The sequence below is a fragment of the Apteryx rowi genome, unplaced genomic scaffold (genome assembly GCF_003343035.1).
Source record: "Apteryx rowi isolate R43461 unplaced genomic scaffold, aptRow1 scaffold_335, whole genome shotgun sequence".
Classification (NCBI taxonomy): domain Eukaryota; kingdom Metazoa; phylum Chordata; class Aves; order Apterygiformes; family Apterygidae; genus Apteryx; species Apteryx rowi.
The window spans coordinates 171,890-198,232 of NW_020449808.1; the positions used below are offsets into that span (position 1 = coordinate 171,890).

Here is a 26,343-nt window from a genome sequence, read left to right on the forward strand (position 1 = left end):
GCCGTCATCATAATGTGACAATTCCAGGGACTCACTGTTGCGCTCAAACCCCCAGTCTATTCATATGCTCTGTTCTGTCACTTCTCTGAGAATCTACCAAAGAAGGAACCCAGAAGAGACTAACCTTCAAAGACACTGTAACTCAACCCTCCCATGATGCTATGAGTATAACAGATATTTTCCCTAAAATATTACTCTGATGATAATTCATATATGGAATTGGAAATTACTATATTTTGAAGCTTCTCTTCATCTTAATTGCCCAATTCATGTATTGTGATCTGTTGAAATTTCACCCAAATTCTGCACTTGATGTTTTTTTTCCTAGGAGTTCCAGTTATCTTATGTTAGACTCCAGTATAAATGACTGCAGAATATTTGTTCATAMAGCTTTATAATATTTATATTACATTAGAGATCAATAACAGAAAGCTTCTATCACAAGCTGAACTCGTATGCAGGTTGGATATACATTCCTGAAGYATTATTTCAATATAGTTCTTTCAGTATCTTAAACTGTTCCAAGTGGGCCAAAAATTGTGGATGTAGTACTCATGTTTGTCAGTTTTCAAACATTTTCAAAGGATTTGATTCAGCTGACTTGCACATCCTTAGGAGTCTAGTAGACAAGCACTTGTGTGAAGCTTATTAATTCTGGATAAACACATACTTCTCTTGTGTATAATTAATAGAAGTAAATCACTCTGATCCATCTAAAGGCTTTAGTTGCTGTTACTTGATTAATACGAACATAAAAATCTTAGGAAAAATAAAGATTGTCTTAATACAAGAGTAGAATTAAACATTACCTCTCCAAGAACAGCACTTTTAAAGCTCATACTGTTGAACGAATTATTAACCTTATAATTTACATTTATGCATTGCCTCCAGTTCTCAGAGACTCAGCATAGGAAATTCAAGCACATAGCAAAGGTTCATATTTCATGAATTCCTGCTAGGTTTGGGACGAAGTTCTGCCTGTTGATGCACACACACCATGATCCATGTATATGCAATGATGGATAATTTTAAGCTTGTTCATATCATTCTGTTTCCTATAATATCTATAGCATAATGGGGCAAAAGCCTTTCTATTTCAAGTCACTAGCAAAAATCTATTCGCTTTCAAAGAGACCATATTTTCACCTCAGGTTTTCACAGAGAAGATAGTGTTATGTCAAATAAGTAGAAACATAAAGAGCATAATATTACACATCAAGAAGAAATTACACTGGTATCAAAGAATTAAACCGAAAGGGCCAAAAGCTCGTTTTCACCTAACTGTACAACTAGAACAATTCTCACTAGATGAAAATTGGAACAGCATGGGGCATCTCTAGATAATTAGCAGTTCCTCATGGCTACAGTTCCAAAAACGAAATTTGTTCTGAAATTCAGAAAGTTCAGAGATTTGGTACCTGTAAGGTGGGCCCAGGAGGAGATAAACTAAAGGTACCATTGAAACAGATAGGTCACCTCAGACTCTATTTATAGCAATTACAAATCACTGTACACTTTAGTGCGAATAGAACTTGGATTCAAGAATAAGCCTCAGATTTTAGATTATTCACCAAACAAAACAACCATTTTTAAGTATTTTCATTGCAGTAGCACCTAATAGCCCCAAACAATCAAGTATCCACAATGATAGAAAAATAGGAGTGAAAGAGTAAATAGCAGTCTATTCTCTGAAGTGTCAGATGTGAATCTATGTGAAATAAAATAGAATATATGGGGAAAAAAAGGCTTAACTAGCAGCTATGTAAGAATCCTTTTTTTTTGCATTTCCTAATCTTGAATTTTCTTGACTGCCTTATTAATCTTTTTGTCAGTTCTTAGTTTATCCACCACATTTTGACAACTATGGAAAATTCTACCAGCTTGTCTGGGACCAGTCTTAACATCAGTTCTCCATTCTCAAATGTGGTCCCTTGGGAGAAAGGTCTCACCATTCAAAAGTAACCAAGTCTTTCCTTATATCCTCAAACAGAATATTTCCTTCAGAATCCTATGCAGACATTGTGCGTGGTGAGAGCTAGTGAGCTAAATATCTACTACAGTTTACTGAACTTTAAGTACTTAGTTTTATGTTTCAAGACCTTTTTTGTGGAATGAACAAACGTTATTCATGCAGAGTTAGTGTACCATCCACCAGACTGTAGAACATGCTTGAGTTAAGTGTTTTTTGGTACTTCCAGTTAAAACTGTTTTATTTGGCATGACATAGTTTTTCACTGACAAAACAGAGAAAGAAAGCAACGTATCAACATGGCACTTGTACAGCACAGAGAAGTCCTGTGTTCCAGGCCTTGCTCCAATAAATATTTCTGCACTTTAAATTAAACACATTTTAACATAAAATTCACAATAAATACTGGAACAAGATATGGAAATAGAGGCCTACACCCACACCTCATTAATTTACTGCTCTGTGAACACCCTTCAGCTCAGTGGTCACAGCATTCAATTATGAAGCATGTTCAAATCTGGGAAGTGAGTTTGCATCTCTACCTAGTGAGTAAATCTTATAATCATTGCACTATTAGACAATATAGGATCACTTCCTCCTTTTGTAAATGTGTGCTCAAGAAAGGGTTGACCAAGTCACCTAATTTAAAGAGAGTTCAAGACTATGAATTCCAAATGGAATTAGTTATTTGTTGTATTCTGAATTTAGTTTTGAAAGTCTTATGTTTTAAGCCAGACCTTTCTCCTCAGTGTTTCCTCCTTGATTTTCCAGGTAGCTTCTATTTAGTGTCTAACTATTGTGTTGTATTATATTCTCTTTAGTGTGTAGCTACAATAGTAGTAACTATTTTAGATATTACTCAGCTCCTAGCTTTTCCTTTGCATTGAGCAGGACACCCAGAAATCTAACATGGGTCAGTGCTACACAAGGCAGCTAAACATTTAAACCACAGGAGCTGTAACACTTACTGGTACCCACAGTCCTTTGAAGAAAAAGCTTTAATTAGTTCTTATGACATGTTTAGTTGTAAGAGCCCTTCCTGAATCCAAGTGTGGAATATAAATTTATGAAGAAGTTACATGAAAAACAAATGTAGATAAGTATCATAGCCAACATCCCCCACTCTGCTGCAGAGACATGCAGTGGGAAGAGTGGTTGGAGGTGCACATCTTCAGGAGCACAACAGTGTTCTTGGAATGAAGACCTGCTTTCAGATCTTTGTAGATCTTAGGTGCTCCTATACAGTTAATGCTTCTATTGCCCAAAGACAATGTGAGGTTTTCTCTGCCCACAGCTAACAATACAGGTGCTCAAAACTGAGCATAAAGCCATCTCTTTTGACTCGGGTTCTTCTGAACTGTCCCCTTTTCCTGCATCACCTGTAGCTATCATGTCATGTACTTCTTCCCCCTCCATAAATATGGCAATTAAGATAATTCTCCAGAACAGTAGGAGATATTATTCAGCCAAGATAATTGTAATTGGTGAATACAAATTTCCACAAAGTTTTCAAGGAAAGATGATATGCATCTAAAAAAACTGAAAATCATGTATACGGGGGCAGATGCAGTACCTCAGTAAAAAACAACTTACCATCTCGATACCACTCAGCACGTGGTTGTAGTCTTTTCAGTTCTGGGGTAATCAACACAGAGCACTTAAGGGTCAATGTTTCACCTTCAGTTCCAAAGGTGACTCCAAATTTCTCCAGAAAYTGGACATCAATATGGGTGAAGCAAACATCACATGACAGGGGCACTATACATGAGAAAATCAAAACATTCTTGAGTATAAGTAAAATGTACTTGGAACCAACAGATTATTGTCTAATTTGAACAGGAGCTGGAACTCTCTTATACTTTATGCTGATCTAGAAATGCAACTTGGAAATTAAAAGCATCTAGCCAGTTGCTATTGTGACTGAATGCTTAGAAAGCTAAGCCAGAAGAAACAAGTTATATCCAATTTTCTAATCTGTAGAATATTACTTTGACTCTGACCAGTAATAAGAGTATATAAACTATCTAAGCAAGAAGAAAAAAATTGCTTACAGTGGAAGGGCATTATTCCAGCTGGGTGAGGCTCTTCATCCCCTCTGAACCCTRTAAAACACAGACAGCAACGAGTCAACAAAATGAGCACAGTATTTATTTCTTGTTTTAATCATGAAGTAGGACTTACTTCGCACAATCACAGCACAATTAGTTGATGCCTGCCCATGGACATTTGTTGCAGCTGCTGAATAGGTAGCAGAATCATCAAAATCAGCTCTGAAAAGGGGAAGGAGAAAAACAGATGACTGTGTAAATACAAACAATGCTCATAAGGTCCTAATGACTGATATTACAAACCAAGATATGCCAAACCCAAGCAAAGTGTGTGAAGCTCTTTGCTGGCATCAGGCAGGACAAGAAGTTGATGAAAGACCATCAGAAAGTTGGTATTGGTTTTGCTGCAGTTTCATCACAGAAACAGTGCAGGCTGCATTAACTTGAGCAAACTGGAAATGATCTCCCCTTTCTATGGCTATTGCAAGCTGGCAGCTATTGGCATTTGCAGCCTCTCTTATATCTCTTAGGCAGTCCAGAGGAAATGATATAAAAACAGGGAATCTGACCTAGACTATTAATTGGGCAAAATGGTTTTGGCTTGTGTTTTTTTTGTTTTTTTGTTTGTTTGTTTGTTTATAAGTAAGAAAAGATTTTTATTATGCAAGGACAATATAATGGAAAATGAAACAAAACATAGTTAATTCTTCATGCAATATAGCGACTGATGGCAGAATATCTCCCTTACTATATCATTCCTTGAAGGGGAAGTTACATTATCAGATATAAAGACAAAAGTTAAGATTTAAGCACAAAATTTATAACCCAGTTCTTCTCTTATTTAGTCCATGGGTGTTATCCTGACATTAAATTGAGGTAAAGTAAAGGAAACCAACTCTTTCTGTGAATTTTTTTGGTTCAGTTACTCAAATTTGCATTTGAAGTAATTTATCTGATATGTTTCTAATAAATATAAAAAGCCACTGACTAGAAAAGGTTAAAAATATTTTGGGCTGTTTTTTGGTAATACACAGATTTGGGTAGAATGAGATATCCTCAATTATGTTGAAACAACTTGGTACAAAGAAAGAAAAAATTTTGAAAAGTTTGAATATTTCATTTTGATATTTCAAAATGACCATTTCAATTCAAAAGGACATTTATTTCAGAATTTACTTCTGTTTATTTTCAGAAACATACTAAATACTCCAGTATGAAAAAACATCTTGGTTTTGAATAAAAAAAACCCTTGTGATTTGGCCCAATTCAATATTTTTTGCAACTTTTCTATTAGCCAAGTATTCAGAAATATGTCTGTGTCTCACAAAATTGGTGATTCTTTTTTTAATTTATTTCTTGGGATTTCTGTTAGGTTGAGCAGTCAGTTATTCATAGACTGCTAACTGAAACACACACAACTGAATCCTGTTTCTGTGTAGTTCCAGTGCATTTAATGGAGGCCACTCAGAAATTGCCAGTGATGAGCTGTAATGTTCTGCATCACACACTTAGCTTCCCTCAAAAGAATGAATCTGTATCTTCTTGGAAGCTGTCAGATGAAAGGGATGAAATTATGGCTGCACTTGTCTTCTAAGAGGTTATATATCCCAGGTGTGAATGAAGAAAGAATATGTGAAAGTGTTTGATGTAAACTGCATAACAGGATGCCGATTTTGTGGTGTGTGACACCAGTGACAGGTACATCAGACACCTACTTTTCAGCCCGTGCATATATTCTGGACAGTGTCATATCACAGAAATGATACCATCTGTACTGTGATGCCTGAAACAACTCAATGAAGGTGTGTTAAAATGAGTTTTATCTCTTTAAACGTACAGGACTCATAGCTCCTCCTAGAGGCAAATCTTCAGCCACATATTTCACAAAATAAAGCAGCAAAATACCAAGTCTATCATACAACTAATTACCAAAGCCACAGTGGTAAGTCCCAAGATTAGCTCATTTAACCAACAACACCTGCAGTTGGGTGTGAAGCCCTTGAGTGTCTTACTATAGTCTGGACAAAGTAATTCTGAAAAAGAAAATTGAAATGCTAGGCTAGATTTTTTTCAAGGTTTTTTTGGTTTTCAGGAAGGATTTAAAAAAATGCCAATACCTGTTCACAAATCTATACAAAGCTTAATTGATTCTGGACTTGCTTGAAAGCTATCTGAGTTGACAATATTTCTTTCCACTAACTTCTTAAAAATGAGAAATTTTTTTACTATCCTAATTTCACAATATTAACAGTCATGTGATAAAAAGGCCAAAAGCAAGTAAAAGTCACGTAGTAATACCTGTATACTTAAATGAGTGTAATTCATACACTCCTCACAGCCCCTGCAATGCCTTGCTCTAATGGAACAAGCTAACACCAAGCTAGGCATCTCAAAAGTCTTCACAAGAAGGGGCACTGCAGTATTAACTACAATGGAACTCTACAGAGTTCCAGACACTCTACACTACATCTATTTTAGTCTATTTTAAGGCATAATATATAAATATATTATACACTATGCATTATATTATATATTACAGATTACAGGCTGTATATTACTTATTATATTATGCATTATATATAATAAGATATAATATACATTTGTAAACTGAAACAGTGCCAAGGAATGTGCCCAGAAACTGGATGTTGATCACCGTAGTGCTGATGTGTCAGAGCAGCCCCTGGCACATTTTGGTGTGTGCCAGCTCTCCCAAAGGATTACCGGGCGCTCTCAGGAGGTCACATGGCTCAGGGACCATTCCCAGAGGATGGGCTGGATGCAGCTGCCCTGTCCTGAGGGATAGTAAAGTTACCGGTATGGGCAGAGCCCATCCCATGCCAGGGGGGCTCTGTAGCAGAGGATGTGTTTAATTTTCTGCAGCAGGCATAGCCCAGCAGTGCGACTCCGAGGTGCCGGTGGCAGGCATATGCTGTAGCACAGCCGTCAGGCTTTTCCCCAGGCATGTGCCCTGGCTGGGCAGCGGAAACCTTGCTGCAGGTTGCTTTGCTTCTGCCAAATACAGCTTCACTGTTCTTTAACATTTTGATGTCGTTTTAGAGTGTTATCAACAAGGACAAAATAGCAGTACATCTAAACTGAGGTTCATTCTGATTAGCTATTGCTTTAAAATAATTAAGGGGTTATCTGCTTTCAGTATGGGCTTCATTTTCTAGTGAAAACCAGATACAACAGTCAACAGGAACCTGTTTTTGTAAGAATTACGTAGGATTCAGGATTAAAAGTGTGATTTATCAGTAACCACAAGGTGGCAGACAAATAATCAGGAAACTCGAAAAATGTATTTTGTAAACAAACAAGGAGCCCCAGTCTGTGCTTAACCACTCAAAGCATCAGAAATTCAGAGGTGAGAGAGCTGCAGTGCTGTCTCCCTAGAATGAGCAAGCAGAATGGCAGATACCTGATGAACTTTTCAAATCGATATAGAGTGGTGCTACTCTCAGTCTCCTCCCCATATCCTTGCTCTCTCATAAGCAACAGCAAAACACATCTCTTTGCAAGGTTTTCCCATTTCTGAGGGTCTCCAAGGTAGAGAAAACAGAATATGATCATAAAAACCACTAGAACAAGCAGGATATTCACAAAGGGATATTCTTTAGCACAAGTAGCTCAAAGTCTGAAAGCAGCAATTTGACAGAAATCATCTGGAATACTGATGGAGTGGGAACTATTTTCCTCAGGGAGAAGAAAAGAAACTGCTGATCAAACTACTGACCACACTCTCACAACATCATTTGGTTTTAAGAAGAGAAACAAGGTACTTGCTGTCATTATAAACACATGTAACTATTCCACAGTCCACTATTCAAAAAGTTGCAACAACTCTACCCATTTTCTGGAGGTCACTGCTTTGAAAGCATTTTACAATAGATTATTGCTTGCTATGCTCTCTAATCCGACTTTCCAGCATATAAATCACATCAGCCTAATATCAAATAGCCTGATATTCAGCAGACTACATTTGAACCTTATGGTGGAATTGTATGGGCTTAGTGGGGAGAGCTACATAGCACATTGGTTTAATGCACACTCTGAAGCAAGTTGGAAAGGATGGCCAGTTACATCAGGTCCTGACTCTCCTTTGGTGTCAGATAATACTCAGACTGAGGATTATTCAGGAAACTATCTGCTTTCCTGTACGCAAAAAAACTCTAGATTTCCTAAACTGCGCTGCAAAGAGCATTGATTCAAGACCGGTTAGAAATTGTATTTAATCTACCCAGGAGGCAAGGTGTGGTCTCTCCAATGGTGATTCTTGCATCATGATGGAGAATGTGTTTTCTGGCTTTTACAAAGGTCAGACAAAATTTGCATAGAGTACATTTAGATACCCTGAAGTGTGAGTGCCAAGCTGTGCCTGTCCCAAGACACTAATACTTTTTGTGAAACTTAAATTGCCCTGAATCCACATCAGGCTCTGAAGTGCTAATGTTTGTGTGGAGAATATTCCCCAGGCAGATACACCTGTTTAAAATGCATGTATTCATCCCTATGCCTGGTGGAGATTTAAACACAGAAGTTAAGAGTGAAGTAACTTTTTTGCCTGAATTGGATTGCAAATCAGCCCATGTCCAGAACAAGAAGCAGAGTGTAGTAAATTATATAGAGTTCAAACTGTATCCTTTGAATTCAGATGACAAAATTATCTTCAATGCTATGGTTATATGACAGCAAAAAGCAGAAATGCTCTCTAGAACTACTGGCTCATAGGCATGATCAAAATTTGACTTTTTGCTGGTTTTTTTGTTTGTTTGCTTGTTTGTTTTTATCAAAAACGGGAGCTACTGAGAGGCAGTGGCAGCCTCAAGACAAACAGAGATCCCAAGTATTGCAGCTTACAGGGGACAGTGACCAACAGGACAGAAGATCACAGACCATTTCATTTCATTACAGCAAGGACGGAGGAAGGGAAGTACCTGCTATATCTACACACACACTGGTACTGCACACCTGAGAAGCCTTGGGAGCTGCAGTGTGTCATCACCCCATCTGCCCCATACAGCCCAAAGGCTCTGCCTGCTAAACACTGCCTTCGGTCTCGGCCACATCTCCTGCCTCTGCCGCAAGGCCTGCGCTCTGCCCTGCCTCTACCTACTGCAGGAGAAAGAGCAGGCCTCCCTCTCTGCATCTCCAGATTAAATCATTTCAAACCTTTTATGCCTAATGAAACTAAAATAGTTATGTACAGACTGCACAGTGTCATCTGTTAAATAAGAATAGTTAGCAAAGAAGGTTCATTCAGATTTTAAGCCTTTTTCTTAGAGAAACGCTGGTGGTTCTTAGGAGCCAAGCGCCTGATCGGTGGGTTAGCTATGCCAAGCAGCAGCAGGGATTACACTGCACTCTGCTGGCTTTGCCTCACATTTTTTGCTGATGCAACCACAAATCTTTCCCTGCTGCAATTAGAGGCACTTCTTAAATGGTGATTTAATGAAATGGGAAAGGAAGAGGGCCCTAATAGAAGATAAAACACTGCCAGACTGTGGGCCGTGCATATTTGGCACTGTGCAGCCACATGGACAGAACTCTGGAAAAATCAAACTTCCTTCTCTGTTCATTCCACCATCTCACCCGTTTCAGCTCACCTGCCGGCTCACTGAGGGGCAAAGGGACACCCAGAGCACACTGCTGTCTCTTCTGTGCCCCAGTACCATATCAGAAAACACAATATACCCATTTAGGGTTGCATAAAGACAAGTTAGTCATTTAAAGAGTCATTTGACTTTACTATCAGCAAGAGAAATAGCCTAGGCATAATGGTTAAAAAAATTGTTGCTAAACAAGTAGCACCAACTGGGTGCTACTTTTAAGTACTTTTTAAGTACTAGGATAGACACTAATGCACAACATATTCCTTGGCYGTGTTATAAGGCAACAGGGCATCTTCACCTTGATTATCTCTGATATAGAAATCTTTTCTTATATTATGTGACCATTCATAATTGAAATAGGTGGAGTAAAGAAATACAAGTTAAACAAACCCTCCTTTTCTCAGATATGTATCAGTCATTTCAACTACCAGTAGCTTTCTCTCAGAGGGCTCCTTTCAGGGTCCTCTGGATCATCTATCAGAAGTGAGATAAAAAACAAGATCGACCACTGCCACAGTGCAGACTGGAAATGTCTCTGCCCCTATAATTGTGAGATGTGCAAAAATTACAAAGAAAGCTTCAAATACTTTTTCTTTACTGCCCAAGGGAGACCTTGAACCCAAGTTCCCATCTGAGACACTAAAATAATACTTGAAGAAGCAAAAAAGCGGCAGTAAATGATAATGATAGTGTTGAATGAATGCAGAAAATGTAGTAAATTGAGCACAGGACATCATAAAAATATGAGACAGAGAAATGAAAATGATCTGGTTACTCTGTAGGCTTATGGACCCTCAAAGACAGCAAATAGGGGGATGAAATTGTGTCCAGTTACCACTTTAAAATGACACAGTGACGTTCTGGATTTGGCGCCTCAAGAATTTTTCCACTGGGATCAAAGAATACTCATAGGAATAAATATCACACTTGCATCAGAAGGAAAAGTTCATTCCCTGAGCTCCAATGAAGCACTAAGAAGCTGGCCAAGAAATTCCAAGGCTGTTCTGAGTGGCTGTGGATCAGATGACATACAGCTCAGCGCTTTGGTATGAACAGCTGAGGAGAGTACTGAAGTGGATAGGTAGAAAATCCTAACTGTTCTACTCCCAGGAAAAAAATAACTTTCCAAATATGCATATATATAGATAAATAGAGATATGTATGGAAGACAGATATTTGAAGAGTTAGTTGATATATGTTTATATATAAACCATTAAGAATATGTATATATTAACCAACCAGCTATAAATTCTCTGTTTTGAAATACAAGAAACACCCAATAACAGTAATGAAAAGCACTGTCAAAATGTTCTTCAGTTTCCTGCATGTTGATTTTCTGTCTTTTGGGAAGCACTGTACAGTTCATGCTCAAGTTTTGGAATAAAATAAAGTGGTAATAGATATATTTAAGCTTAGAAATTTTAATTTAATAAACTGTATAAAACTATGGTAAATAAATCATAACTCTGGGCCTATGATCCCCCAATATTTTTTTAAGTGGAGAAGTAAAACCTGCCAGAGAGCAGCTGGGCATCTTTAGTTGGCAAAAAAAATGCACTGCTGGATAGAAGGAAAGAGAAACAAAGCAAGCATCTCTGAAGATGGCGGCTTGATTGAACGTGACTGAGCCCATGTGACTATGTACAGATCTGGGCCTTGTACACGGTTCCCAGGTAATTGCCAGTGGGTGACTATGGGTGGGTGTGAGAATCTGAGTCGGTGCCAATAAATGACACTATGGTGTGTCTGCATAAGCACTGGTGGGTCTGAACACTCATGAAACTCGTTATGGACAGTGTCTACATGACTGTGATGACTGGTACAGGAAAGAGAGGAAAAAGCATCGAGGGGATATAAGYCATTAGCACCCTTCAGCAGTAGCTATAGATGTTCAAAAAGCCACCCAGCAGCATCTATACTGATTCTCATTTCTGCAAAATGYCATTTACTCATGTCACAAAAGGAGCCTGTGTAGGAAGCACTGGGCACCCGCACTCRCCAAGCATGAACGTGAACCAAGGGAGAGGAGCGTAAGTACAGCCGCTCACTGGCAGGACCTCGCCTATATTTCATCTCCTAACTGCCGCTCACCCCCTGACAGAGGAGAGTGTTTTCATTCACCCTGTTGCAAGGGAGAGGATTGCAGGAGAGGAGGCCTGCTTATATCTTTTGTCCTCCCAACCTGACCTCCAAAAATAATGTAGATGGGATGGATCAGCCATGCTGAGACATCTCACAGGTGCAGCAAACAGTCAGCAAGTTACTCACGGGCTGGGGGGTAGTCTTAGTATCTCTTAGTAATGATTAATCTTAGTATGAGTGTGAGATGAGGATCACTTAAGCAACATTAGAGCAGTTATTGCAGCCAGCTTCTGAATGTGCCTTTCATCCCCAGACAAGCCATGGAAAGGTGAAGAGTTGGGCTGGACTTCCTTTGAGGCTGTCAGAGCCAAGTAGTCTTTCCCAAAAGCACAAGGAATGATGCACTCATTTTCTGCTCTAATGCCACAAGGCCATGCTCAGGGCTCTTTCCACTGCTAACAGGTGGAGAGGGGGTAGAAGGTGAAATGTTTGGCTGGCCAAGTTTCAGCCACAAATATTCCAGCTGTTTGAGCACAGCTAATGCTCATGTTCTGGAAAAATTAAGTTTTTGTCTGTGTGTCTCTGTACTAAATATTAATTTTCTTTTTGAACACCACAGTTGCTTCATTTTTCTTTAGGTTTTTTATGTTAAAAAAAATCTTGCACCATGTCACATTTAACATGCAATATTTCAATTGTTTAGGGCAGTTTAGGATTATTTTAGGGAAGCTGTTCTACCCAGGCATTTACTGTACCACAAGATTAACATTGTTTTGCAAAACACAATGAATTAAATTAGAACTTTTTTTTTTTTTTAGTAAATACTTAGTTTTTGGAGACCAAAGAATGGAGATCAAAAAGTAAACAGAACATACTACCATATAATAAAAAAAAATTCTGAGGATCAAGTATACTTGTCATGACCAGCTAAAATTTTTCTTACTTTAACGAATTTCATCTTGGGAAGAACATAAAATATACAGATAATATTCCACTTTGACTGACAAAGAGATATAATTCTAATAAAAAAGGAACTAATTCTTTTAGCTACTTACCTCTATTTTGCTATCCACTTGCAGATTGCTAAAGTTAAATAATAGAAATATCTAATTTTTTATTTCAATGATCTAATATCAACTATTTAGTGAACTTTCTCTGGCCCAAATATGAGTACCAACAGAGCAGAAGTTAAGTGGGTTGAATTTAACAACTTTCTTGCAGCCATTGTATGACTTCAACTATATTTGATAAAAAATATTTTGTATAGAGTATAAAAATGTGTTATATCCATCAGAATAATCTACCTGTTTATATGCAACACGTGTACTCCATATTTGCTCTCAATTCTGTACTTTCCTGGATCACTTGCAGGGGTAATCAGTTCCTCATTTTTATACCTGACAATCAAGAAAAATTAACTCATTAAGAGCAGCTACTATTCACTGCAATAATTAAGTAGATTTTTTACATCCAGATATCACTTACTGTCATCTGACCGCTCTCTCTGAAAATACTCTCTACCTGAGCACAGTATTTTCCAGTATGCACAGAGAGACATGTGTGGGGCCATGAAGGCAAAGGAGGACCATCACTGCTGGAGGAACGTGGAAGGAGAAGAACCTGCCCACCCAAACCAGGGAGCAGGCAGTGAAACAGAGAGAGGGTGGTGAGTGACTTGAACTTTCCAGTCCACTAGTCCTGACACAAGGTGGGAAGCAAACTGCATCTTAGATTACAGTAACGCACTTCAGCTCAAAAAAGGGAAGCAGCAACAAAGTTATGTCTCAGGTTAGGTCTTCATAGTTCATCCTGGGGCTTTCACATCCACTGGACTGCACTCATGTGGAAAGGAGGGCAGCTTCAGGGACCTTACACTCAAACAGTGTGTACCTTAACAGGGGCTGACACAACACAAACATGGGTACTGTCCATGACAGCAATGGTGCTGTGCAAGTTTACCCAGGCTGAGCAACAAGCCTGTAAGCGCAGTATATTTGCCCTTTGCTAGTTCATCATCAAGGAAACTGATGGACAAAAAAACCTAGAGTTGCAATTCCCAGTCTGCTTTCTGAAATATTCGAGTTTGCCTCTCACACTACACAGAACCATTGAGCAATGTGTCCTCCCACTCCTTCCACTGCAGTATCAACTGCTATGATCCAGCCCATCTATGAGGATTATAAACAGGTTTTAACATAGCCATTATTTATGTGATACTTATCAGTTATGCCATAACTTTCAAACGAAAAAAGCTTAACAACATTTTTCAAGGCCTGTGAAAGGCCAGTCTCTTACCATTGTACAACAGGGGTGGGAAATCCTTGTACAGTGAAGCAAAGACTCACAGACATCTTTTCCCAGACAGTGTGAGACCTCAGGCGCACTAGAATTTCAGGAGCTTGACTTATGCTTTCCTCAACAGCATGTCTTTCCAAGGCCATATTTTCTTCTACCTATTGAATACAGAACAGAAATGAAGGCAGACAAAGAAAAAAAAGTCTAGCACCAGACTCAAATGGGCTCTGAGATTTAGTCTTAAATCCACAAGATTAAAAGATGTGAAGTTACTACTCATATTTGAAACACAGACTTAAATTGCAGTTTATCTTATAATTCTGCTTGAATAGGAACAAAAATTGTTCAGCACTGTACCATCCTTTGTATAGCAAGTCTGTCCAGATGTTCTCTAGCACGGTGCCTGGCTGTGTGAATCTCTTTTTCCAAAGCAGACAACTCACTGGCAAACCGGATCCTTTTCTCTTCACTTACATGTGACTTTTGCTCATGAGTTCTATAAGACAAGAAAAAGAATCAGGTGAGAGTAACTTAAAATGAAGCTTAAGATTATATCACTCATACACAGTAGGCAACTGAGGGCTCTGAAACTCTATCAGCAGCATGTAAAATCTGGTTTAGGAATTATTCTTAGTGTCTCTGCCTATCCTAATGAGAACCTGAAATTAATATGAATTTTGCTTCCCTTTCCTTCCCCTGAAATGTGTGGGGCCATAGTTTCAGGCTTAGAAACTGGTATAGTTCCTATGACATGGTACCCTGCAGTCCTAGTCCTCTGGTCATCAAGATCAAGAACCTAGCTAGCATCCCTCTGGCCCCTGATTTTCCTTCCCAGTGAAAGCACAGGACAGGGGAGTGAAGGCATGTTCTGTACGTACGTCACACACTGAAACGAGCTGGGCCTCGCTCACCTTGCTTATGTCATACCCTTGGATCTAGCACCTGGGAAGCACTGTATTTAGCTCCATGGGCTCTATCAACTGACCTCACCTGAAAGATACAGACCATGCAGTTCACCAATGTTTGATGAACTGCTGCATGTGAGAAAGCTGTTCTTGGATAAGACTGAGTGAAAAGTATTGCAGAAACTGCCAGGAAAAAGCAAGCTTTTGAGAAACCTGTGGCTTTTAAAAGGGTGAGTGAGCAACTTTGGGTAACAGTGAGAAAACACTGATTGCATAGATTTTTCAAAATTCCTAAAAAAAATCTCATCAACGTAATTTGGAGGAGATAGCCCAAGGTCTTCCATTTGTGCTGATTCAGTAAGCAGCCTATACAACTCATTGTTTTGCCAACAGGATGAAGAAAGGAGCTGAATATCTGAAATTTCTCGCATGACCGTCATTATAGAATACAATAAGATTCTTAAGGCATAACCCAATATGCACTGAAGCAAACAAGAAGACTTATATGAACCTCACTGAACTGTAGTTCAGGCTATTATTTGTCTGTTTGGTTGGGTTTTTTTAATTTCTTTGCATCATTTCATCATACTCTAAATACCAGCCTTGTTCTGCCATGTATTATTTTATATTGATAGAGGTTAAAACAGTTTCAAAAACAACCGAGTAGGCAAACAAGTTTGATTTTCCTGGAACGTCCAGCTTCTAGGATATATCTTTCAAAACAAAGTACCAGAAACATATGAATGTGTATGATTCTCTCTACACATTCTCTAGAAAGGAGAAAACAAAATTCTTTCTTGTAGCATATATTGTCTATGTCTTTGGTGAAGTCACTGCAGAGTATGGTAGAGAAGACACATGCAGATTCACTAACAGGAACATTGCTGTCAGCACATTTAGTATAGGACTTCATATCAAGGCTGTAATTGAGATGTGACAGTAAGCCYTCTTGATACTAAAGAAAGAACTCGAAATGTTTAAATTGATCTCACCCAGAAATGCAGGAATAGTGTAGTAAGTTTGTTTGAAAAGTTAATTTTGGATTCTATGTAGTTTCTAATTTCTTTTGGTTTTAATGCTGTTTTCAAAGGTCAAACTGGGCAGTGGGGAACAACTCTGGGTTGAAACATGAGATTGAAAAGGACACTCAATCATTTAGTATTCCAGCCAAAATAGATTAGTGAAGAACAGTGATGGAGAAGCCTCCAGTCTTGTTGACTCTGAAAAGAACCCTGGCAAAAGATAGATACTAAATGGGATCGGAGCCACCACACAGGTCAGATAGGACCAACAGAGCTTTACCTTTTCCTGGATTCTTGCATTGCTTCATGAGCCAAGGTGCGTGCCCTCCTGGCACACAGTCTACATGTCGTTTTTCCCAGGCTGCCAGATGATTCATAATAGGCAGCCTGTCTGGAAGCAGCCCTTCGAATATAAAAGATATTGTTATAACCCAGCAGTTATGGTAAAACATGAACTCACAGAAGTCAAAGAAATTACTTTAAATGAGCTGAATGCCAGGACTGAGCATTGTTCAGTGAGAAACCTACTCTGTATTCCTCATTAACTGCACTGCTACTAGGGTGCGCCAATTCCCACTTGTCCCTCAGAGGCTAAATACCCATTATCAGTCACTAGGGATCATTAGTCATTTTACTTCATTCAGTTCTATCAAATTTATATTCATCCAGTCTCCAGTCCTTTAGTGCTATGGTATGGGCATTTCAGTGAAGCACGAAGGTACCAGCCCATCTATAATACAAAACACAGAGAATCCTTATAGCAACATCTAAATATTCCTACATTTCTAAGCTTCACATAAACTTCCTCATAAACTCTCCTTTTTCACACAGAAAGCTGGACAAGCACATGAGGCCCTGAAGTCCAACAAAGAAAAGGTCTGGGACCAAAGGACGAGTTAATTCCCGTTTACACCACTAGGGTGCAATCAGGTAATTATTTACCTTAAATACAGAAAGGGGAAGACAGTGACTCTTAAGCAACACAGAGTCAAAGCTCCAGTCTGAGATACAAAGAACCTGGATCTTGTGGATAAAACCCCGAGATTTCAAATTAGAGGAATTAAAACTTTTTTAATGAAAATTTTAAAAAAATGAAATTAAATAACAGAAACCGTAATTTGGAATAACCAAGTTCAGGACAAGAAATATTCTCATGTCATACAGGGATGATGGGTAAAAATATTGCTTCTCTGATTTAAGATAAATTCCAATTATTTTTCTTAAATCAAAATGAGCTTTAATCATAGCCTAAAGGAAGGAATTTCCAACTTGGAGGTAGTAAACAGAAGGGATCTAGCAGATCTGTGTAGGTGAGTTGCTGTGAAGCTAGAAAGTCTAATTATGTTAGTGAAAGACTTTTCAGGCAGGGAGGGAATCTGTAAATATCTTGCTTCTAAAAACAGATTACCCAAAATAGAAATCTCTCTGTGGTACATTTGTGAAATACATGGTACTTACTTTCTTGCTGCATATTCCTCAAGTACATATCTTGTCTGAATGTTGCGATAGGACTGATCGAAGTGCTTGTGTCTCCTCTGGTAAAATGGCACCACTACTGATGACATAGTTCAGTCTGTTACAAACAGCAGTTCCTATAAGGAATAAAATCACATTTACCAATATATTTCCGACATTTAAGTCTGATATTTTTACATACATACACATATATGTGTACATACACAAATGTATAAAATTCCATCAATTTATGACAAATAATGCTATCAATGGTATGCATAGGCACCTCAGGCTGTATCGTATTAGCCAAACAGTGAATCATGGAATCATAGATGAAAGAGCTAGAAGAGACTTTGAGGGGATCACTTCCCTCCTTCTTTGCACATGCTGTTTAACACCTCCTCTAGAAATTTCCATGGATGGAAATTCCACAGCTTTGGGGGCATTTGGGAGCATTTCAGCGCTTTGCTCCTCCAACCTTTTATTAGGTCCCTTGTAACTTAAGGTCACTGTTTCTTGACTAGTTCATCACAAAAACACAAAATAGACTGCATTCACCCACTCTTGAAGCAGCCAGTTGAAGATCTGAAGATTTTGTTCAAAGCTCCTGTCAGAGCTCTCTCATTTAAACTAAACAAAACCAGTTCTTTCAAGCTTTCCTCATGAGTTATCTTTTCTAGACCATGGATTCTTGTTGTTCTCCTGGGGACCTTCTCCAAAGCACAGCATTTGGCTAGAAGGTGCTCAGAAGCCTTCTGGGAGCTCCCAAAAGGTATGTGAGTGATTCCATGGATGGTGTGTTTTCCACGGAGCCAGAGTTAAGCAAATTCCCAAGCATGGYGTTAAAATAAGCCAGAGACGCTACCCACTTATGCTCATTAGAAATACACAGACAGCTTTTTGCAGAAGTGGGGATGTGACCAGCCATGTCCTGGCTTGGTGTCCACTTGTGTACTTACAGTCTGCTTTTCTAAGTCCCATTTGCAGTTTCAGTCAGATATGGGATTCTTTATTTCTGGGACACTTGGCCCAAATGGTTGTGAGGGATTGCAGTGGTCAATCAGCAAGCGGCACGCTCCCCAAGAGATGGCTGCATTTCAGTGACAAAGGAAGCAATTTCCCCATATAAAGTCTATAAAACAGCTTGCACCAAATCCCGCAAATAAAATCCCCCAATAAAACCTAGTTTCCTCCTGAAATGTAAGGGGACTGCGCTGGCTATTCCCAGGTGGGATGCAGTCTGGCAGCTCCACTCCAGAAGCTGGTGTAAAGGCAGAGGCATGGCTTTGGACAGTGCACACAGAGCCAGGCCAGCTCATCCGGGGGCCACCTGAAGAGGGAAAGGGGATGACTGCCATCCTCACTGGGCACTGCACACACTGCAGAACCTGCCTATGAGTAAAATCCTTAGAACGATACCAAACGTTTGCATTTGAAAGTCCCATAAGTAGGCAGCTTCATGACACATATAAAATGCAAAACTCAAAGGGATTTGAACAGAAATCTTGTAAACTGATTTAGATACAATGTAAGCTCTTCTTACTTAATTTCAAAGGCAGTGGTACTGACAGATTTTAATCCATGTTCTATTTCATACCATATAGCTAGAGACATGCACTTTGGGAAAAAAGATGAGTAGTACACATGTTAAAATTAAATGACAAACAGTTTCAATTAAAAATTTTTAACCAAATCTCATTTTAAAAAAATCAGTCACTACTTCATTGTCAACGTTCAAACTGCAAAGAACTTTTTTTGGTTTYATTAATCTCTTCTTATTGTAATAAAAGTATGTGCAATAAATTTAGTTCCATAAAATATCATTGAAAATAGGTTTTTAAATGTTTATTACTTATTTTGAAAGCAATGTTTTCTGTTACATTATGGAGTTATAATTATTATCTCATGATATGAAAAATTATTTGCAAAATACCCATTTGAGAATGGGAAACAATCAGCAATAAAAATGTTGAAGAATTACAGACATTTTCATGACTTTTGCATGAATTTTTCAACTGTGATTTTTTAATGTTTTTGCTAGCTGTATTACCAGATATACTGTATCTGCAGAAGAAATCATTTCATATGTTTCATTGTGGCAATTTACTATTCAAAAGTTAGAACTAAATTTCTCATACAGTATATCATGCTTCTAGGAAGAAAAACATAAAATGATTCAATGAAAGACTGCAGTTCTTAATCTGGTAGGTAACTCCATTTTATGTGTTTACTTGGGAAGTTTGCCTAAGTATTATAAGATTAGACCAAATTAATTWAAAAAAATGTTTTATAGACTATAAAATTGAACCTTAATACATGGCAAAGTAGCTGCAAATACCAGTATTTCCAGCATAAAGCATTAATGATAAGAGGAAATAATCATTACCAATTAAGTGCTGTAATACGTTCTAGCTGTGCGATGGTTAGTTTCAAGCATTCAAAAATTAAGTCAGATCCCTCCCAAATCATGCCATTCTCATGTCAGTTAGTTTTACTTTTCCAAGAAAAAGATTCTACAATTAAATAGAGCTAATGTCTTCTCCTGCAGAGACCGTCTTAGTAAAAAAAAGTCATGACCCTCAAAGAGATGAGTTTTTGTAATTTATCACCTGATAACTGCACCTTCTGCATATTCTCTTGTTACTTTTTTATTCCTTTTGGGGGACATACGAGGGCTACAACCACATGCTCAGGAATGAGAGCTTTAGGCAAAACACCAGATACCAAAAGACAAATAAAACAGGTTGACAACACTAGTTTGAGACATTCAAAGAAATGTATCGCCACATGTCTAGTGAAATAAGAAAGCTGACATGTCCCAAGCTAGCATGGCACAGCGCAGCACCTTGCAGAGGTGCTAGCTTTGTTAGATGCCCTCACACAACACTGAGCTGTCACAGACCTCATCATATGGGCTGCCACACTGTCATAGTTACATGAACACGGCTGCATAGACCCATGAGCAGCCTCAGCCTCTCCTAGTTTTGGTATCCCTTCATAACGTTATGCTATGCACACAGACATCAAATACAGGTTTTCTTCCCGTTGTCTAATTATATGACTATTGTGCATATGACATTTCACTTTCCCCTTAGTTCATACCTTAACCAGACAGTTAATGGTATAATGTTCCCTCTTTTCTATTTATAATTAGCCCTTTCACTTAAATGAAAAGGGCAAACCCATAGGTTCCTTATAAGACTGACTCAGCTGTTAAGAGCTACCTATGTTTATGCATGGCCCTCTTAAATAATTTTGTGAATTCATCCACATGCAATTTATATGTTGCTATGTATAACTCTAATTCAGATCTGATGTATAAGGGCTGTAGAATAACGCCCATATGTTTGAACAGATCAAAGTCTGGATTATTTTCATTTTTGAGATGGGAGACAATATCTTTGCTATTTACAATTTAGCATTCTCCCTGAAATATAAAACTTACCTTTTAATTAGTGTATCTTTTCTATTAATCAGTAGCCAGGATTTCTCAAAATTTGGGTTCAGATATTTTGCATGTTTGCCCAACTCCTATAGGACAGAAACACATAGCCAGCACTCCTATCTTGCCTCCACACAAGCAATTAACAGACCTTGTTAGCAGCCAGGCTCATTTAGCCTTCTGCTAACACAGAGGGGAGCTGCCTGGCAACCGTTCCAAATGTAATAATCATCACTGGTTAATTACAACGATGTTTGCAGAGTATGTATTTAATACTTAATAGTGCTGCAAAGATGAGTATCTGAAGAGCAAAATCACAGACCCACTGTAAAAATTGCTTCAGCAAAGTCTACACAGAATTTAGGGTATCTGAGTTTAGAACGAAAGAAGTTTCTATTGCCTTCATAGGAAATTTGTTGACTGTTTTCCCAGTTTTCTACTGAAATATACGTATGTGATATGTTTGAAATATATRTGAATATTTAGTCAACATACCAGTAACAGAGTTAGATAACATAAGCAGATGACAGCTTAGCCCCACTGAAGTTACTGACTTAGGTGAATCAAGATTTTATTACTGGCAGCTGGCTAGAGACCTAATTATACTGACAAGTCTGTTGGTGGAACTGACCCAGCAGCAAGATCCATGCAATGCTTTGAAATGTGCATCAAAAAAAAAAAAAAAATCTATTTCACATCAGGAAATGGAAAAGTCAACAAAAAATCACACAAACATTGCAAGAGAAAGATAAATTAATTGTGATAATAATTGTAACAAAGTAAAAATAAGTTTTATTCACCAAATTCTACTGGTATGTGATTCTAAAAGTTACAGATAACTTTCTGAAAAATAAGGCCAGTGTGTCACAAGCAACCCTTGAACTTCATCTATTCAGATCCCATTAGCTTCTCTGGACTTTACTGTAAAGATCCAGAGTTATAGAACAAGATGGTCCTACAATAATTAGTCTCACATCTCGTCCTCCCTCTTTTGGTGGGTCACAGAACCATTCTGCTCTTACATTATTTTTTTTCTTATTTATTTCTATGACTGTAAATGCCGTGGACATAACTGCGCTAGTCTACGTGCTGTACAAACCACTCAGAAGACTATCAAACCCCCCCAAAAAACTAAGTCAGGCAAAATTCCCTTCCCTTTAAGGATTAATGATATAAAAGACAGATGAATTAGACTGCTCAAGTCAGTTTATACAAAGATATATTTCTACATATTTAATAGCATGTATGTAACAATTGATACTTTTTCATGAGTAAAAGACAGAGTTCCCAGGCCAAGATATGCATAGTTTCATGCTGTAGTAATAGTGACCTGAATAGAAAGCAATAATCTAGGACCACGTGACAAGGGACACATTCTTGAACAGAGAAGCCAAGGTCTGATATAGACGTTGTTAGTTTGATAAGTGAGTTAATTTAAGATTTAAAGGACAGGCAGTAAATTCTAGCATGATCACTCACATAGCCTCAGAGAGGAGGCAGGCGATCAAATAAATTGATGTATGGGATTGATAAATGCCACAGGAAAGAGAGCATGGCTGTGCTCACCATAAACAGACAACCTGCATTCCTCAACACAGGAGGTTCCTGTCATGACTGATGCACTACACAGCATGTACTTTCTCTGCCTGCCCTGTCAATGCTATACCATGCAATATGCACCTTCTTTGCTCATCTCTGTCCTTGTCCCTCTGCAGAAGTGCCAAAAGCAACTGGCAGGTTCTTGCCTGCTCTCATGTAGCCTACCATCCTGTTTGGCTGAAAGATCAGTACATCCTGCTCCTAGGTACATCTCCTTATTCTTAGTGTGTCTTGCTCCTCCTCTGTACATCATCTCCCTTAAATATCATTCACCATTTGCATTGACTCAAGGGTTTCTCTGTTTTTACTATGACGTGACTGTTGTTCCCCTCTCCATGTCTTTAGTTCTGTTTGCTGTTTTCCATATTACTCCAAGTAAGTGTGCTCAAATTAGTAAGCACTGTTTTGCCACCTTATACCTCCAGGGTACATTAAAGTCCATCATATTTAGCTGATAAAATATATTTACTTCTATACAGCCTATATATTAAGATGAAAGATGAAAGAAGAAAAGACTTCCAGTCATTAGCTGATTCTAATGACCATTTTGAAGAGTTGCCATATTGCATGAAAAAAAGTGGTCCTTTTCAGATGGTTGTATCAATCCTGTAAAAATTACAGTAGGTAGTAATATGAAAACATATCCCTTCTGGGAACTCACTTTGATGGAAATCTTGTAAAACAAACAYGGATAAATATGCAGCTCATAGATACTGCAGTCTAGGACATAATGGGAGGAAGAATGTCTGGTAATATCTTCCCCATTTTGATAATAAAACTTCTTAAATGGTAAAAAACTTCTTAAATGGTAGTGTTCTTTTCAGTCTTTTATCTCCATGTGTACGTGTGTATCTAGATCTTGTACAGAAATTTATGTTCCATGTACTGAAAAAGGATCAAGGGATGAATTGAAAAACTGCACATAATCAACTGTTGTTACAAGATGCTTCCCTCTCTCTCATTGAAGAATTTTTTCTTTCTTTATAACAAGAATTCAATTTTAATTTGTTGACAACAGAACACAAATGCTTCTGAAATTAAAGAAGCATATGGAATTCCCATATGCTTAAACCATATGGAATTCCAGACATTACTCAGCAAGCTGTGAGGTCCCTTGTCTTTTCAGCTTTTTTCCAACATCTTTAGCTACATCATAGCTGGACTTATTTTTTACTGATCACAATTCTTTTGTATGAGAATAATATTAGCATAATTTCTCAAATTGGTTCTAAATAGATGCTTGGAATGCTTGTGGGTAACGGGTTTGATCATCTTCAGATCATTCTCAGAGTAGTAAATGCATTACTTTCCTCATTAAGCCTAAAAATAGAGTTTCTCTAATCAATTTCTAGACTTCTCAATGTCCAGCAATGCAACATTTCCAAGTAGCTGGTGATACCGGCCATCACAAATGTGTCTATTCTTTGCTAATAACTTACAGGTTAAGCAGAGGTTTGACATTTCATTACATCAAGTGATTCTGCTTGCAGAGACATATGGTTAGATTCAGAGGTTTATCACTGTCATGTGGCTATAGCACATATAATAAAGTGTGCTTTCCAAAAATATTAACAATAGCATAACTAAACTAATATTCAATGTGCACAATTTTAGAATGTATGTATGTTAAATACTGTATGATTAGGTAGAATGCACACCTTGACCTTGCAATAGACCCTGAAGGGCTTGTTTCAGCCACTAACCATAACGGTCAGTGGGGAGACAGTTTGGTATGTACCATGGTTGGTCATGATCACAGCTACATGGTTTTAACCACCACCTATGCTCAGCAGCACATAGGCAGGAGGCAGAGCTGCGGCTCTGCCCCTGGGTCCTCTTGTCTCCAGTGAGGTCATTTTTGTGGAGGGGAGCACTGGTTCCTATGTTTCTGTGAGTGTGAAAAATGGAATTTTGGCTGATTTTTACACAGCTTTCACAATGGAAGTGACTGGAGGCCCCCAATCTAACATTTCCTATCATACCACTGTTATGAGCCAAGCTGCATGCAGTCCAGAGAGGGAATTTATGCAGCTCTGTTCTTATGAATTCATGTTCTTTCTTCACTGGGACTTAAAAAGACTGAATTTGGCCACATTGACTTGAGACTTTGCCATCCTAACACTCCAAATGCACAAAAATTTGCAACACATTCCAAAAAAGATTTAAGATTTCCCTTCACTTGGCAAGTGTACTGTGTCCCTTCAGCTGGACAGCAAGGAATGTGTGATAATGAGATTATGAAAGTCAGTCACTTCCCATCATCCCAACATTTATTATCCTTCATTATGATACTTTCATACTGGCTCACAGGTATTATCAACCCACAGGCATAGTTTCAAGAACATGAACATGATTTTCCAAGGCTCTATCAGTGGTATTTATCTGGAATTTTCATGTAGCCCAGAGCACATCACATGGCCTAAAGTGATAGCAGTAACCAGAAATGCATCTTCTAAAGACATGTACTTAAAAGTCTGATTGACAATAAATAAAAGTAGGACTTCTTGTCTTACTGACATCCTATTTCTCACCATACCAAATATTTTGACAGCTAGTATCGTTAGTATCGCTAGTATCTTTATGCATATATTCCATATAAATTACATTTTGTCTCCTTGTACGGCATAAACACACAAGAAAGTAGCACTTTCAGTATATGTGCAATTGGGGAAGCACATTTGCTGGTGGAACTATGGATTGGTATAATGTAGTTTTGTATATGCAGAAAGAAACAGGAAATGTAAAATCAAACTGATCATGAACAGAATGAAACAATTCTATTTTTATTTGTTTGTCTTTTCATAAATCAGTCAGTGTCACAGTTATTGCTTGCTTTCCCCAAGAAATGTAATCTATTTCGTAAAGCACCCATTACCTGCCCCCATAATCACTCTCATTTGTTCTGAACAAGAAAAGTAGATGAAAAACAGACTTACCTAGGAAGATAGAAAAATTGCAAAGCAGAGAGGAAGACCAGCCTTTCGCAGCTTGGTAAGCTATGGCTGAGGAAAACAAAAATAATTCCCCTCTCTAAAGGCTACTGCCCCTTCACTCCCATTTAAGAGCAGATGCAATTCTATATTTAGAACTAACCAAGTGATTCTCCCAAAACTGAGTTCAGCCTAATAAGCAATACGGGTGTAATATAAAGGGGAAGAAAACCCCTCCCCAACATGAAGTTCTAAGTTGTCTTTTAATAAACCTCACTCCTAAAACAGCAGTTGTAGATGTTAAAAGAAGGATTTTCTTCCCAGCAAACACCAAGCTCATGGTCTGTGGGAAACAGTTTAATGTGAGAAAAACGTTTGAACATTTCATTTGCAAACGGTTAAAATTTAAAATCATCAGTGACTTAGAAGACCAGTAAGGACCCCTAAACTCCAGAATCTTATTAGCAGAGACATGAGATCCCTTTGGTGCCTCAGGCTGTAAAATGAGCCTCTCCATTGCCTCCTTAAGGGCTGCCTGGATTTTACAGAACATGACTGCAATATGTTAAGGCATGACAACTATATAAAAAGTCTCATTAACATGGATTTAAAGAGCAACCAGCTCCTACTCACTATTTCTATATCCAGAATGCCCCCAGTCAGCCTGAGAGTGATGTCTCTGCTTCTTGTAGGTAGTTTGTAAAGTGGGAGGAATTAATGCGCATAGAGGCGTATATGGGCAGAAAATAAACACAACCAAAGCATGTGATTCTGTGACGCTCTGTCAGTGCTTGATTGCTGCTGGCTAAAATGGAAGTTTAGTGCCTGTAGGGCTCCTAGATTTCCACCTGGGAACTGGAGGGCTGAAGCATGGTGGCTTGCACCATCCAGCACCACCGTGGTGGATCTGACATGCTCAGATGTGACCAGGCAATAGTGGCTGCTCAGGAATCCTGCCCCGTTCAGGAGGTGTCCAACCATGCAGGT

The 26,343-nt window shown here is 38.4% G+C and overlaps 1 protein-coding gene across 1 annotated transcript in view; it reads right to left on the bottom strand.

Moving 5' to 3' along the window:
• MYOM2 (myomesin 2) overlaps positions 1 to 25,420 on the bottom strand; it is an 83,190-nt gene extending 57,770 nt beyond the window's left edge. The window contains exons 1-9 of the mRNA XM_026072060.1: positions 25,363 to 25,420; positions 17,389 to 17,522; positions 16,211 to 16,333; positions 14,361 to 14,499; positions 14,004 to 14,161; positions 13,013 to 13,105; positions 4,151 to 4,239; positions 4,021 to 4,071; positions 3,563 to 3,727 (exon numbers count right to left, since the gene is read on the bottom strand). Coding sequence (XP_025927845.1) covers positions 3,563 to 3,727; positions 4,021 to 4,071; positions 4,151 to 4,239; positions 13,013 to 13,105; positions 14,004 to 14,161; positions 14,361 to 14,499; positions 16,211 to 16,333; positions 17,389 to 17,495 — 925 coding nt within the window. The 5' untranslated portion in view covers positions 17,496 to 17,522; positions 25,363 to 25,420. The remainder of the gene's footprint in view (positions 1 to 3,562; positions 3,728 to 4,020; positions 4,072 to 4,150; positions 4,240 to 13,012; positions 13,106 to 14,003; positions 14,162 to 14,360; positions 14,500 to 16,210; positions 16,334 to 17,388; positions 17,523 to 25,362) is intronic.
• Positions 25,421 to 26,343: the final 923 nt, after the last annotated feature.